Source organism: Acyrthosiphon pisum, chromosome A2, assembly GCF_005508785.2.
Source record: "Acyrthosiphon pisum isolate AL4f chromosome A2, pea_aphid_22Mar2018_4r6ur, whole genome shotgun sequence".
Classification (NCBI taxonomy): domain Eukaryota; kingdom Metazoa; phylum Arthropoda; class Insecta; order Hemiptera; family Aphididae; genus Acyrthosiphon; species Acyrthosiphon pisum.
In genome coordinates this window covers 43,705,475-43,722,661 of record NC_042495.1, presented here as the reverse complement: position 1 = coordinate 43,722,661, position 17,187 = coordinate 43,705,475, and the positions used below count along the sequence as shown (strand labels likewise).

At 27.1% G+C, this 17,187-nt stretch overlaps 3 protein-coding genes across 6 annotated transcripts in view; 1 reads left to right on the top strand and 2 right to left on the bottom strand.

Annotated features, from left to right (window-relative positions):
- LOC100162911 (DNA excision repair protein ERCC-1) overlaps positions 1-1,122 on the bottom strand; it is a 3,288-nt gene extending 2,166 nt beyond the window's left edge. Inside the window, exon 1 of the mRNA XM_001944235.5 lies at positions 827-1,122. Coding sequence (XP_001944270.1) covers positions 827-851 — 25 coding nt within the window. The 5' untranslated portion in view covers positions 852-1,122. The remainder of the gene's footprint in view (positions 1-826) is intronic.
- Positions 1,123-1,299: 177 nt separating this feature from the next.
- Positions 1,300-5,223, top strand: Ccdc130 (coiled-coil domain containing 130). 2 transcript variants are annotated; one of them, NM_001162341.2, is made up of 6 exons: positions 1,300-1,395; positions 1,990-2,222; positions 2,279-2,390; positions 2,458-2,718; positions 3,682-3,820; positions 4,283-5,223. In NM_001162341.2, exons 2-6 carry the CDS (start codon positions 2,023-2,025, stop codon positions 4,489-4,491), a joined length of 921 nt encoding a protein of 306 aa, NP_001155813.1. In that variant the 5' UTR covers positions 1,300-1,395; positions 1,990-2,022; the 3' UTR covers positions 4,492-5,223. The 2 variants fall into 2 exon arrangements, with proteins under 2 accessions (NP_001155813.1, XP_029344814.1); XM_029488954.1 differs by lacking the exon at positions 1,300-1,395 and adding an exon at positions 1,722-1,867 and having other exon boundaries at positions 4,283-4,491.
- On the bottom strand, positions 4,507-10,534 carry LOC100167012 (S-adenosylmethionine mitochondrial carrier protein). Of its 3 annotated transcripts, none has more exons than XM_008189354.2 (7): positions 10,516-10,534; positions 8,473-8,573; positions 7,512-7,668; positions 7,344-7,450; positions 6,153-6,423; positions 5,941-6,070; positions 4,507-4,740 (listed from the first exon to the last, which is right to left on the bottom strand). In XM_008189354.2, exons 2-7 carry the CDS (start codon positions 8,554-8,556, stop codon positions 4,623-4,625), a joined length of 867 nt encoding a protein of 288 aa, XP_008187576.1. In that variant the 5' UTR covers positions 8,557-8,573; positions 10,516-10,534; the 3' UTR covers positions 4,507-4,622.
- Positions 10,535-17,187: the final 6,653 nt, after the last annotated feature.

The following is a 17,187-nucleotide window of genomic DNA, read 5'->3' as shown; positions in this document are numbered from 1 at the left end:
AACTTTTACAAAGAAAAATTGCTAGTATATGTTTAAGTAAAAATACTTTAATTGGTTCAACTTTAAGATATTAGATATGTTACCATTTAAGTCTGTATATAAAAAAATAACTATTTTATAGATATATAATTAAAAACTTTGAATCCTTTCTGGATATGAATAAGGTTATTAAAAGAGAAAATAGGACATTTGATGTCAGAATGGAGTATTTTAGAAAAGTGTTTGGTCAAAAATGCATAGATTATCTAGGTCCAAAAAGTACAACTCAACGCCAGTAAATATAAAAAGGGACATATTCTATACAGAAGGCAATCGTATAACTATAGAAATAAAAAAGAAATTCAGATTTGGTTATTTTTAATACTTGAAAGATTTCAGATTATATTTAACTGTTGTAATTTAAATTTAGTTTATAAGTATTCTAATTGTATAGATTGATTATTCAGTTCTTGTCCACTTTTCTTATTTATAATTAAATTGTTCATATTAATTATTATATTATATAACTATCTATCACCACCACAAGCATGTGCTTAAAGGTGGTAGATATTTTTTTTGTTTTAAAAAAAAATAGTATAATTATGAATAATACCTATAAACAATTTTTAATTTTAATAGAAACATTTATTTTTTTATTTTGAAGTTTACTAAATTATTGTTTTATAATGTACAATATAATATATCATCCTGAAATTCTTTTTTTGCACTGCACAAAGTAATAATTTTCACTGCACAATTACTTTTCTCACTGCGCAAAATGTGTATCACTGCACACTAAAAAAAACCCTGTTTAAATGTAAGTAAAAAATATAAATATTGTATTTACCAGCAAAGGAACCTGGATTATTCATGTGTACTAAAAACTGAAATGTCTGTGCTTAATTAAATTAAACTTATCTAATAATTATTTATAGGTATGTCGTAGGTATACTTATAAATATAACATATCAAAATACTTGTTTTAGTAGTATAAAATGTGATAGGTTTAAATAACTATATAATATTGTGTAATTTTAAAATTATTTTACTATTAAATAACGGAATAACTTAGATCTTATAAAAAAGTTGGTCCTAATTTCTAAAGTTACATCACGCTCATAAAAGAATAGATGAAAAATGAAATAATACTCTATTCTGTAAGCTGTTATCTACTTCACAGATATATAAAGTAACGTATAGTCCGTGGTTGCAGGGCAAGTGGCACAGTATTTTCCTATAATAATCTAAGACCGTGGTATTTTCTGTGATAATAGCACAGAAATTTCTGATAGTAAATCGATAGCCGTGATAATTGATAATAAGTAATAAATAATATTATAGCAAACTTTTATAACTTTTCTTGCTTTTAATTTTGGTTTTGTAAATAATTGTTATTTTAACGCATTTTTATTTATTGTAAGTAGGTAGTATAAAATAGACACAAATACATACATTCTTGAGAGGACACTACACAGATATTTGTTGTCTCCGTCTTACAAGTGCATAACATTGCAAATGTACGCTCAGCAGATCATGTTAAACTCATTTAGTTTAAAATTAGAGTGAATCCTCTTATGAAACTCGATGGTAAGAACATTATTTGTGTTCATATGTTGATTTTTTACGATTATTCCGTTTTCAAGTGAGTTATGAGTGTTTTTAATTTACGCTATATTATATACCTACTCATGACTTGCTAAAAAAATTTAACTATCATAAAAAATCATAATACAAACACAGATAATGTACTTACTTTCAAGTTTCATAATAGATTGATTCACTCTAATTTTTAAACTACAGAAGCAAAGTGCGTTTTCCTGAGGGTAAATTTGCTATGTTACGCACTTGTAAAACAAAGACAACAAATGGTTGTGTAGCATCCACTTAAGTTGGTATTTAGAAAATATGTATTATTTATTATTAATCATTTACATATTCTTTAATATTGCTACCAAATTTTAAAAACACTTACAGAAGTCAAAAAATATTATTTAGTTTTTTATATTACAGATAATATTAATTTGATTATTACCACCAAACAAGATGGGTGAACGTAAAGGACAAAATAAGTACTACCCGCCAGATTATAATCCTGCAGTAGGGGGATTGAATAAATTTAAAGGAACTCATGCCTTAAGAGAACGGGCCAAAAAACTTCATTTGGGCATCTTAATAATACGTTTTGAAATGCCATACAACATATGGTGTGATGGATGCAATAATCACATTGGAATGGGTGTTCGGTATGATAAATATCCTATTGATTGAAACAATGTAATTAATTAATTTAAATATTTAGGTATAATGCTGAAAAAAAGAAAATTGGGATGTATTATTCAACGCCAGTTTATCAATTCCGAATGAAATGTCATCTTTGTAATAACCATTTTGAAATTAAAACTGATCCTGGGGTAATAATAAACTATGAAATATCTTTATAATTAAAAAAATTTCTGAATTTCTTTGAAATAAAAATAGAATTTAGATTATGTAATTGTAAGTGGTGCTCGCCGACAAGAAAATCGATGGGATCCCTTTGAAAATGAACAAATTGTCCCAGAGGATAAGGATACGAGTAAACGGTTGTTTGATGATGCTATGTTTAAACTTGAACATGGTACTGAAGATATAGACAAGGCTAAAAAGGCAGCTCCAATATTAGTTAAGCTTCATGATGCACAAGATGCTAAATGGAATGATGATTTTTCTGCTAATTCATTATTAAGACAACAGTTAAGAGTAAGTTTGAAACTAAATGACTACACATTTCTCATTTTGTATATTAGGTTAATATTAATTTAAAAATTCAATAGATGTAACTTTTCATTACATATTAACACATTTCAATAAACAAAAAATAATATTTTGAAACAAAATAACCATGTACATAAGAGGAGCATACCATGTTTTAAGGAGTATGTTTAGGCATTTAATATTACATGTACTTTTTGATTGTGTCAATGTGGGAGAAGTAAATGAACATTAGTGTGTGTAATTTGTCATTGCACTTTTCGCAACAAAATTTGAATTCCCAGATTTACGATTTATTTTGTATTTTCGTAATATTTATCGTACTAAAGTTCTTAGATATGTTCTAACACCTGTACGTGCATGTACAAGTCAATGAACAAGAAGAAAATACTTTTGCTCCGGCTGTAGGGCAGAAATTTGATGTAAACAGTACCAAAATAGGAATAAAAATTCACCTTGTTTTGATTGACTTATATTAGTTTTGAAAAAATGAGCGTATTCGTTCGTCTATTTTCTAGGTTTGCTCGGAAGTAGATTTACAATTTTATTTTTAGTTAATATACCTAATATGATGCATGCTAATTTTATATTTTTATCAAAATAAACTTAGACTTGACTTAGTTGGAGATAGCAACGAAATGAAAAATATAAGAATCCACTTCCGAGTGAACTTAGAAAAGAGGAATACAAACTAAATTTACTTTTCAAAATTGAAATTGTGCTACTGGAACTATGTTTAATTTTCTTTTGCTTATTGAGCTAAAAGTATGCAAAAAATGGTTGCTCCAGCCCCCTTAAGCCTATATATAGATACTATGATGCACAAAAAATAAATACAAATAATGCAAATGTAGCAAATTGATTAACTTTTATACCTACAGAAAAACTATATTATTTTTTATTCATAGACATTGTAATCTTATAATAATAACTAACCTGTCCAATTTTCAGACAAAAAAACAGAAATTAGCTGTGAAAGAAAAACATGACAATGAATTAAAAGAAAGACTATCATTAAGTATTCCATTAGTAGATGAAGTTGAAGAAGATATAAGAATTGCTAAACTATTAAGCTATCAAACTTCTGATAGTAAGAATACATTTTATTTTATTGTTTTTTGAAAACTCATTATGGTTGTTTACACTTTAAAAAAAACTTTTAACATAACATATTATTTACAAAATACCATTTGCTTTTTGTTTACTCAGTTAATAGTTTGTCACTACAAATCAATTGTTTACTATTTTACAATAATAAATATGCATAATATTAGGAAAACATTAATTTACACATCATTGATTCAAGAAATATCTTAAATAATATGCATTAAAATGTTGCTGTATAGGAAATAGCTGCTTTTTCCATGTATATCAAGTCATATCACATAATTGCACAAATAATATTATGTTTATTGTAAATATTAAATTTACAGATTGTTAATATTTAAAATAGAGTTTAAAAATATATATGTGTGATGCGCATAGTATTGATAAATTAAAGAATTTTCCGAGTAGCATTATTTAATATGTGTTTACTTTTTGTCCTAAAAAGGTACGAAAACCAGACGAAAAAAGTTTATTCATGGGCTTCGCAAAACTCCTAAGCTAGACCCTAATAAACCAAAAAAGTGTCTTAATGTGGGCATCATTCAATCAACTATTACAACGAAAACAGAAATATTACCAGTTGCTAGTACTAATAATTTTTCCACGGCATCACTTGTGTCTGCAGATTATGGATCAACATCATCATCAGATTAATGTATTACATACAAATTATAAACATTTAAGATTTATTTATTTTGTTTTAATAATTAAATAACTATAACAATTATTGGTAACAATGAAAAATTAGAAGAGTACAACATGAATATAGGTACTATTAAATATGTTCAAATTATATTTTTATTTTTATCTTCAATTTCCCTACACGTTTTCTCATATACACCAAAAAATAAAGCTCCACCAATCATTATAAATATGACTCTTGGAAGAAAACCGGCAAACAATCTGAAACCGTAAATATAATATAATATTAATAATTATAACTAAATGTTTACAAGATTTATAAATCTTTGAAAATAGAGCATACAACTTTTGGGTGTAATTAAAAATAAATAAATTTAAACAACCAAGTGGTGTTGTAGTGATTAGGAAAATAAATGTAGTTACAATTAAAATAAGTAATATTTATTCATTTTCAATGTGAAATGTATATCAAATATACCAATAACGACAGATAATAACAGAGTTCCCGAACTCCTTGACGCCGTACCTTTTAGAGTCCCTTCTCATTCTTCTAGAAATCAATCCCGATTCTATGTAGACATAAGACATAAGACTTTTTGGGCACAACCATACTCTGCATCGTATGCTAAGAGCTGCAAATAATAATTAATCCTTGGGCCACACAACCACTAGTACTTAATTATCATTTAACTATTATATGTATATTTAGCACTCTGTTTTTCTGAATAATAACTTTCTTATGTACATTTGTCCTATTGTGTTCTAACTACTCACATGCATACTTTTTACCATATCTGTTATAATATGTGAAATTGCTGTTAATAATACAATAATAATAGTAATAATAATATATGCAAACACATAAATACTCAACATGTTCCTGGAATTTCACATCAAGAGTCCATTTTCTTAGATATGCCTCCACACAGATTGGCAAACATTACAAAAAAAAAAGGATTAATGCTTTTTGGCAAAAATTGTATAGCAGTTTCTTTAAAGCTAAGCAACATAGAAATATGATTTAATTCCAAACTGTATTTAATAAATGGACTGAATAACATGAAATAATAATAACAAACATGTTGTGACTTATACTAGGTAACACTTCAGACTTCAGTACTCGCTTAACAATAAAAACAAACAAGCCCTAAATCAATGTGGTAGTACTCAATAAATTTTTTGATCTATGACTCGCTCAAATGATGGGATATCAATAATATATATATATATATAGTACTCTGCGATTCATTTTTTTCTTTTATAGAAATAATTTCTCATAATATGTCACTAATTAATAGATCATCAAAATTAATATGGACATTGTCCTAGAAAAAATGAATTAAATAAGTGATCTCTATGAAACATAGCTTTGTTAACTCTTATTGCCACTGTGTTTCTTTTTATCTGAATACAATATTATAAGTTATAAACCGTGGGAAAGTATATAAATATATCAAGTACCCATTTAGTCCTTTTTTTTTGTATATGTTCTTAAAAACTATTGAGAAATTTTGATCCACTGCACTATTTGCTAACATAATTTGTGTTTTTGTTACGTCAATGGGTGTAGTCAAAGCAGCAGCTATGCCTCCTATAAAACAAAGTTAATATGAAAATGTAATTGTTAACAAACAAATGGAGTAATGTAGCTGTAAACAATTAAAAATAATAACCTGATATAGAACCGCATAAAGCAACTTCTAATGTTGTAAGAGGTTTACCAGTAAAAATCCTGTACTCTTTTTTTAAGTATTCCCATATTGGAAGTTGCAACATAGAGAATGGTACATCACGCATAACAGTTGTCCAGTAACCACGATAAAACCCAAAAATTCCCTCGTTAGCATACGCATTTCTTATGATTTTTAAAATAGATTCTTGATTTGGCGATGCTTGACGCCTTTGTTTTACTATTTCTATGGGTACTTTGGTTGAACAACAAACCTGTGTAATTAATAGCATCGGAATATGGAATATACAGAGTGATTCACAAAGCATGCGCACCCATTTAATTTCTTCAGTAATGCAGTTATTCTAAATCTGATTTTTGGAATTTTTAAATATACATTAGGACTTGATTCTCAAGTTTTTTGTACTACTTAATAAGTATTCTGTGGAGATACAAACCTCCGTTTTTCAAATAAGAACCCTTTTCTACAGTGAATTATTTAGCAGATAATTTTTTTAAATATGCTGATGTATCAGAATCAAAATTTGAATGCTTTATGTTTTATTTATTAGTTATTTAACTTTGAGCACTAAGAAATTAAGGATAATAGGTCCAAAATAATGCGTTTGGAAGATATCAGAGAAATGGTGATCTGAAAATTGTAGTTAAAGCATTTTAACTATTAAAGCACCATCAGAATTAAAAAATAGTGAAAATGGTCCAAGTGTAGTAAATACTAGATCCAATATTACATCTATTTTATATTTTTGTCCTATTATCCTTATTATAAACATTTGAATAGAATAATAAAAATTTGTTTACATTTTGAATTAGGTATATCAACATATTTAAGAAACTTATCCACTTAATAATTTACTGTAAAAAAAGGGGGGAAGGGTTCACGTTTGAAAAACAAAAGTTTATATTGCGATAGGACACTGCTTAAGTAGTAAGTAAAAACTAATTCAATAATTTGAAAAAAATATTTGAGTATTTTTGAAAATTCCAAAAAATCATAATTTTAATAAATGTATTACTAAAGGAAAAAATGAGGATGAGCATGCTTGGGGAATCACCCTGTATATATATTGTATATAAATATCCAATAGTAATATACATATATCATTAAAAATAATTATACTTGAATGTTAATATTTAACGTGAAATAATACAATATAATTAAAATGTAGTATACCACTTCACCAACGATTCCTGCGCATAAATGAACTAATGGAGCAGTATTGTTTGATACAGAAGGAAATAGATTTTTAAAACCGTCATAAGTGCCAAAAAACAATCCCGCTAAAAACACATTGGTTTCAATTGTTTTGTATAAAAGTAATGGCTACAACAAATATTTTACCTGTAAAAGGGGCACCAATAATAGTCGGCGTTAGTCCTTTATAAATGCCTCTGAAACCACCAGACTGAATAAATCCATATTGGCTTTGTAATCTAGTTTTTAAAGTATCTAATGGAAATAATGCAATATCAACAACAGTTCCAGCTACAGCACCAGCCTAAAATAAATTAACAGATTTTTACCAATGAATTTATCTACTATAATAATTATAAATTAAATAATATGTTTAACCAAAACACAAGATAACAATAAGTACATAAATATAAAATAATAATTTACTGTTGATAATTAATAATGTGTACTTTTATCTAATGTTTGATAATTTAATATATTTTTCGGTATAGGTAGTATTAAATACCTAATAAGTTGTAACAAACATCAAAACAATTTTATAGTATTACTTTACGTCATTGGGTCTCCTAATATAATATATAGTATACCTGAGTAACTGAATTAAATAAAAAAATATTCTTATATATTGTTTAGTATTTACTATCACAGAATAAATTTTATAAATTTTAAATTTTAACTGTAACTAAAGCAAAAAATTCTAAAATTTATATTTGAATTTTGTACTTACATGAACTTTTAATGGATTAAAAATCTAAAAGCTTAGTTGATATAATACGTATAATTAAAAACCAAAACTAAAAGTTACATTTTTTTTTTCATAACTTGCAGTCCCTAGGTACATACGTGATATAAAATATATTTAATACTTTAAACAGTTTTTGTTTTAAATACAGGAACAGTTTTAGTTATTATAAATAATTAAATGAAAATACACTCTACACAATCCAAATAGATTTACTTATGTTTGAACTATAAGTACATACGACTCTTTGAAATCAAGTATTCTAGTATAATCAAACAATAATATAACAGATAAATATTGTGAAAATTGAATTACCTACATTTGCATACAGAAATATAACATAAAACGTAGTGAAATCAAACTTACTATTAATGAAGTTGAATAATGTCTAGGTCCATTAATTGAAATAGGATTGAGCTTGTTACTTGTATCCAATTGGTTTTCATTCATCGTAGTTATATACCTTGCTGAATATGAATAATAATTATTTGATATAATCGAATGTGAGTCCAATATTGTATAATATATAGATAGGTATCTACCTACCTATCAAGAATACAGACTGTCTGCCATTAAGAGAGCAATTTAAAAAATAAATTCCAGTGTTTTTAATGTTATCAATAGTATAATTTACTGTTAAGTGTTAACATTATCAAGTATCAACGATAAAAATTATGAAATTTATATTAATATAATATATTATAGTTCTTGCATAATGTTACCATAAATGATGCAATATAGTAATAAAAATAGGTACTACTTATTAATTACTAAAAATACATTAAAAAAATTACCCTAGGTAATAGCAAAATCATATTTTATTAAATATTAATTAATTAATGTTGGTATTATATTCAAGTTAGGTTATATAGTATTAAAGTATTTACATTTTAGAATATTATAGTTTCAGAGCAGTTAAAAAATCTTTTAGGGAAGTAAAATTAATAAAGTCTTATATTATGCTGGCATTTACCATATTTTCTACAGATATAAAATTGATTAGTCTTAGGAGAAGCACCTTTTTTTAATTTTCTTGCAAAATTAAGTAGGTATCTAAGCAATCATTCGTCCAAATTTAGTAAACCAATCTTTGCAAGGAAATCGGTTCCTTTCAAAATTATAACGACATCCGCATTCCACCGGTACATTTTATTATAATGAAAATGTAATTACCTATATAAATATATTATATAGGTATTTTTAAAATTGTATTATAAATTGTATTCATGCTGATATTTGTCGTTACAACGCAATTGAAGTTTTAAGTTTTAAGCGTACGCAAATAATTCTGTTCGTGCAATTTTTTTATTATAAATACATACCGATATATTATAATAGGTAAATACTATGTAATGGGAATGACCCGTATAAATGAATACAGTTGTAACTTGTAACTTGTGTTAAGAATTGAGATGGCCAAAATTGGTTATAGTAGGTAGGAAGTCTAGCAGGTTGTGGCCGACAGGCTTATTATTCTCAATAATAATAAAATTAAACAATTTGTGAAAATTATTAATTTATTGATATTTTATTTTTCAAATATTTCTACAACAGTCTAAAATAAAACTGAAAAAATTCGTGAGTACCTAAAGTAGGGTAGGTACTAGGTACTACCTACAATACTTAAACAAAAGAAAGTAATCAATAACTTTATTGCAATTCGTGACAAAACCCATAAATATTATTATAATATATTTCCATGGCAACAGCCGTAATATTAAGTGGTAAATTTAAATAAAATAAAAATAATTATAGAATAAATCAAAATATAATATGAAATGTAACAGTGTAAGTACCTATTGCCTAACGTTTGCCACATATTATATGGGTCCACCACACTCTACGACTATAAAGTACCCACTATATTGTTATAATATTCTTATATACCATTATAATAAAAATGTAATTTATTGAATTAAAATTTATGTGAAAAATATTCGGAAGGATCAGAAGTCGAGTAGGTTAGTAGAAATAGTTTTTTTTACATGGGAAATTTGTAAGTACGTCGATGTAGGCGACTGCCGACGGCATACTTAATACTTATAAGAAGTGAATTATTATTTATTACTTAGCAGTTAGCCGGCGTTTTCAATATTTTCAATCGCCGCAATCCGTTTATCAATAATTGAGCATTTAGTATCATGCATAAAATAATATTATTATATATATTTATGGTATCACGCTGCCGTTATCACATATCTTTATCATCCGGAACACGGTTGTAGATAAGGATAAAATTAACATAATATTTTATTTAGCCACACAGACAGTGTATAAAAATCTGTGAATTTACCACAGATTCCACAGATATTGATATTAAACTAAACTCTAAAAGACCTAAGATAATATTATAAAGATTTATATAATATTAATTTAGTTCTATAGATATTTATATAGATTATTATTTACATTTTCGAAATTTACTTGTTCGTACTCCAGAATATTTACATTTAGTAAAACAATTAATATTTAAAAAAAAAAAATGTTTAAAAAATTAAATTAGTCTAAGTTTATAGGATTTGTGATGAAATCAAACAAAAATTGAATTTGAAAACTTGAAAAAAATTCCAAAAATTTTTGTGGAGGTCGAAAGATTGCACGTGAAACTGCGATTTACAAACGACGTGGGTACCGCACGTCTGCGGACGGGCTCCACCATGGAGCGCACTGTACATGTATGCATGACAGTGGTAAAGAGGAGGGGAACGCATGGCAGGGGTGTGTGTCAACCACAAGAGGTTCGGTGATTACGGTTAAACTGGGTTCCGCCAAGTGAAGCACACAGCGCGAACTCTCAGACACGAAGATAAGTTCCGCTGGCACTCTACACGGCACTTGCGGCAACCCCCGTCAATCATACAACAACAACAGCAACAACAACAACAGCCACCGCGACTGCCAGCATGACCGGTTTCCCCCACCTCAAACGATTAACGTATCACAATTTCAAAGTTTCACCATACGGCGATTTCGGGCAGTTCCACGCACCAGACCTCACGTCCGACATGAGTCGATTTCGTCGCTTATATACTATCCATTCATGCGCCGACCGTCACCTCGTAGAATGATCAGTTATCGATTCTGTCTATAACTGAGGTTCGGTTTCCACCTGGTCACTAGATAGCGTTACAGTATAGAAAATATGTAATAATATAGGACGCTACACCCGTGCGTTTATATAGTTATATTATAATACAATAGAGTTATATAAAATTATATAGTTATATATATTTATATAGTTATATATATTTATATATTTATATAGTTATATATATTTATATAGTTTTTATAGTTGTTGTTTCCGTCTTTCAAAATATGTAAAACTAACTATTTTTTACGCGAGTAAGAACCACTTAGGTTCGTGTTAGCACGATATTTATCGTGGTAGTCCGAGCCAAGTAACCAAATTCCCATACTATAAATAGGAAAACATTCACTGTGAAACATTTTTATTTTATTTAGAACTTAAAAAAAAAGTTATTCAAGTTTGAAAAACTCAACATTAATGAATCTTTATACAATAAAAACTTTTTTCGTATTTGTTTTATCGAAATATTAAAAACAACGTTGCACAGTCAATGTTTTCTTCTTTCTAGTGTGAAAATTTGGTTGCTTGACTTGGGCTATAACCTTAGTGGTTCTTACCCGTGTGAAACAATTATTGCAATGTTTTACATTTTTAAGACGGAGACAACACCTGTATTTGTAACGTCCTCTTAACGGATAACAAAATTTGTTAAATAAAATAATTAAACATTGTAATATTATGCTGATGATAAATCGTTGGTAGAGTCAACTCTTTTTTTTTGTAATAAAACTAGGTTATTTTTACCTAAGATAGTAGTATAATAATAATATATATTATATAGGTACAATTATGTAAGATGGAAATTGCGTTTTCCACAGGTGATTTTTGATTTTCCACGTACTTACATAATATGTTATAGTCATAAGCAAAACCATATATATAATAAATAATTAAATATAATAATATGTTAATTTGTAGTATTTTGTTTTAAATTATAATTCAATGTTCACAATGTATATAGGTACCTATTACAGTATTACCTATAATATTGTTATTGTCATAAATTATAAGTAGGTATGTTTTATAAGTTTATTACTATAGCTAAGCATCTTCATATCTTACGTGCTATACTGCTGTTAACGTATTTGTAACTAAAAACCTTCAGTGAGTGTTTTAATGTTTTATTATGAATGATGTTCAAGTGGAAGTATAATACATAATAATTGATTGACCCGCGTGCTGCTATATTGACCGAGTTGCCTATTTAAGAGCGTTGCGATCAACCTGTATATAAATTATGCAGTGTTCGCACTTGGTACGTAGATATTATATACATATAGGTAATTATATTGTACGTTTGTACCCATATAGGCAATAATACTATTCTGTTACGACAACGCCTAGTAAATCATATTATAACCGTTCAGTTTTTAAGCTGGGAAATTATAACTTTTGTCTTTTTCCAAAAAAGTTGGCGAGGAGGAGATATAATGTTATATTTCACGATTTTCACATAATATACAATACGGTACACCTCAGCTATGACCTGGGTGGCTGGGCCCGTAAATCACAATATAATATTTATTTACATGCCAACCTATATTATTTTCTAATTATAGTCTATTTTATAGATTATAATAGATAAAGCCAAAGGTATAATGTCTATAATTCAATACACATATTATTATGCAAAGGTGGGCATTAACTAGTTAGAAAGTTAAAGTTAAGTTAAAAAGTTAATATTTTTTTAACTTTTTAACTTAACTAATTAGTTTATTTTCTAATGAACTTATGAACTTAACTAGTTTAATTTACAGTTGAAATAACTTAGCTTTTCTCAGTTGATTTAAAAAAAACCATCAAGTTAAAAACATTTTGAAATATTTGATTTATACAATGTATAAATTTAAATTATAAAATAATTAAAATAATTAAAATAATTATATAAAATTGAAATTATATTTAATGAATGGCAAAAATTAAAAAAAAATAAATAAAATAAAACAAAGCGATCCGAAGGGTTAAAAGAAAAATAGAACAATTGGCAGAAGAGTCTACATGATATTACTATCACACATGAAGGTCATGTACTCATCTTCACGTATTATGACATTCAATTGCTATAAGATATAAAAAAATATATTTGTTAAATTATTTATTTGAGATGAGTACAGTTTAAATTAATAAATAATAGTAAAGTAAAAGTAAAAGGGTATGCAGTGTACATTATGATACAAGTTCAATAAAATTGTTTTTTATAATTTATAAATTAGAAACTAGAAAGTCACATTCACTCTTTATGTAATTTACATGCTAATTAAAAAAAAAAGATTAACTTTTTTTAAACTGAGTTAAGTTAATATTTTTTTCTATATTAACTTTTAACTTATCGAGTTAAATTTATAATTTATTAATTGTTAACTTTTAACTTATCGATCTTGTGTCCTCTTAACTTAACTTAACTTGAGTTAATTATTTTCATTAACTTGCCAACCTTTGTTATTATGTATAGCACTATAGTATAATATTTTATTATATTGTCATATTTATTAATTTGTGACTGCAGTTTACCAAACTCTGACGAAACATTAATTAGCATGATAATACACTATAATATAAGCAGGGACATATTAACAAAATTATCTTGTAAACTGGACAGCGAACAGTATAATATAGAATATAAATTAAAATTAATTATATTATCTAACAAAAAATTAAAAATATTTTTAAAAAAGTCCATATTTTATCTTTATCTATGCTTTTGATAGTACCTATCTATAGGTACGTATTTATTTATGATTTTTTGTGTTCATTGATACAATTGAGTTTGTTGAACTTTGTTTGAAACAAAGTTTCGAATTTGTAGACAATTTAATCTAATTTATTTACACAATTAATCAGTAATTGTTCGGATAATAAAAATCACCTACATCGATTGATTGTCACTGAAGAAGTGACAAATTATTAATAATTATATTCTTTACAAAAACAACCATTTATAACTTTATACCTGTACTAATTATTAATTTTAGGTGATTTCTACGACGTCTTACTTATTAATATTGAATAAAAATATTTACATATTATGCCACATGTCATAATATTATTTATGAAGGTGTCAGCGCATTGTTTGCTTTTTCTCTGTGGTCCACGCGCAATACTGAAAAATCGTATTGACGCATAATATTTGTTTTATGTTTTTGAGTAAGTGATAAATATTTTTGAGTGTATGACATATTGGATTTGTCTAAATATTGTCTGAAAACAATTTAATATCAATTTAAATTTTCAATATTTTTTTTTATTTTTAAAATTTTTAAGGCTAATATAAAATCAAATAATAATACAATATAAAACCGATGAGTCAAAGGAGCAAACCCTCCAAAATATTATCTTCTATTATTTGTTTGATAGACTAGCTGATCCCGTGCACTTCATTGCCCGGCAACCAATAATTATTATTATTATAGCTTCAAAACCCATAGCAACCATTATTTATAAACAAAAATGTCCATCGGAAATCTCAAAATCTCTTTTTGAGCACCTCCCGGGGTTGGTCCTCTCCCTTATTTATTTTAAAATTAGCTGCCTATCTTATCCCTAGTGGTATAATCTATCTATATATATAAAAATAGCTGATCCCGTGCACTTCGTTTCCCATTAAAAATGTCAACTCTATATGAACAATATGTTTTACATATTACTATGGCAACCATTTATATACGAAAAATTCCATCGGAAATCTCAAAATAATATATAACTGGTTACCATGGTAATATGGACACACAGACAGACAGACAAACATTCATTTTTATATATATAGATGATTTTACTCTAATAATAATACCATTAAAAAATCATAAAAAACGATATTACATGAATATGTTTTATCTATATTACACGTAGGTTTGAAAAAATTACTAACATTACGCGGACATCCTCTTAACTCTTTCAGACCCTATTTCCTTCCCAGAGGACATACTTTATTTTGCTTATTCTTATCTACTGCAATCAATTTTACACATAGAACAGTGTAGTCAACACCCAAATATGCGTATTTTTGTTCTACAGAACATAGAACAATTTTTTTTTGTTTTTATTAATATTCTTTCTGATAAAAGGTAAAAACCAAAAACAATTATTATTGCAGAAAACTGATCTTGATAAAAATCTAAGGACAAAAGCTTTTTACTAAATTTGGCTATCTTCATCCGATTAAATCCGGGTCTGAAAAATATGTCAAGTAGATATAATTTGTATTCCAAAACGATCATATTAAATAATATACTAATTAACTATTAGACATTAGAACATTAATTTTTTAATCAACATTGATTTCCTCATAGACCACCCAAAATGTGTAGAGAAGTCGAATTCTCCCATTAATTCTTTAATTACATGGTATTAAAAATTATGCGAAGGTTTTTTTTTAATTACAATTTAATTATTGTTTCTATTAGAGTAGGTCGAAAACCAACGTAATATTATACATAATATTTAATATGTAAAGTGTATACTAAATAGGTATTAGATATACCTACCTACAACTTTAAAAAAAATAACAGTCTTGTAGAATGTAGAAAATCATTGTTACACAAATACGCATGTACCACGGTCCACGGGTGACGGGCGTTTAGGTTTCATGAAATATACCGTGTACCTATACAACTCATACATGATACATGTTACCTATTACAGTGTTACTTGATTACCTATATGTGTTCATAGCACCGGGAAATTTTATAACATATACTATATACGTTATAGTAATTCAGCATTAAATATTATTTAATCACAGTAAAAAATCAAAAAATCTTTCCATAATGATATTATAATTAAATTTAAAACATATTTGAAGTAAACCATTTCACTAGCATTCAAATCTCCTAATTCATCAATGTTTTCCTCAGTACCATTTAAAATATTTGAAATTATACGAAGCGTATTGAAACCTTTGTTTTTTTTTATTACTTTTTTAAGTTTTTCCACCACTGATTTTATACTCTTCGATTGTGTATCAATTATGTTCATATCGTCTATAATTTTGTTTAAAATGTTAATTGAATCGACTACTTTTAATTCACGTTTTTCAAGCTGGGTAATCGATTTAGATATAATTCCAAAGTTCGCTGTAATACAAACCAAGTTTGCGTCTAATTGTTGGTCATCTAAAATATTTTTTACTTTTAATATAGAAGCTGAATAATCGTCATCCAACTTTATAAAAACATTTATCGTTTATCGTCTTTATGAGTTTATAACAATTGTTGACTTTAGTTCATGAAAAATATTCACCAAAGCGCTTGATTTTCGACAGACCATCAAAATATGCACTAAAAGCTTAAAATATGCTCTTATAATCAAAAATATGCCCCTTAAACCATAAAATGACCAAATATGCAAAAATATGCACTAAAAACTTTGAGTATTTCATCATAAACGTTATGAAATGTATTTTGTACTTAACAAGCATACGATAAAGTTAACCAGAAAAAATATGCAAATGCATGAAAGTCCTTGCTCTACTAATCACTATTGCAAATTGAATATTGCACAAATATATTGAATAATGCAGTTTAGACCGATTTTTGGGAATTTTTCAATGTTTCAATTCCCCCCCAAACATGCCCAAATTACGCCACTGATACTCACACTCTCATAATTCATAATAATAATAATTGTATTGTATTGTAATTAGTGAATAACCCGCGGGCTTCGCCTGGGAAAAAACAAACAAACATAAAATACGTTGCACTATCGGTGTATGAGTGTATCTTGGTTTTAATGTATCTCAATTTTCAGTTCATGGGCAAATTGGTATCGGTCCTCGCATTATGAACTTATTCGACCGAGAGGAGCAATCCATCTATAGTAGTTTTGGGACTTGGGTATAGATCTGGGTATATTTTCGAATAGTTTTGGAGTCTATGCGCTTTACAAACATAAGGAGATTTTTGATATTGGCGTGTTTAAACATACAAACTCTTCAGGATATACAGCTGATGACACTGATGCCTGATTATATTATACTTTTGAGATCGATAAAAGCAGAA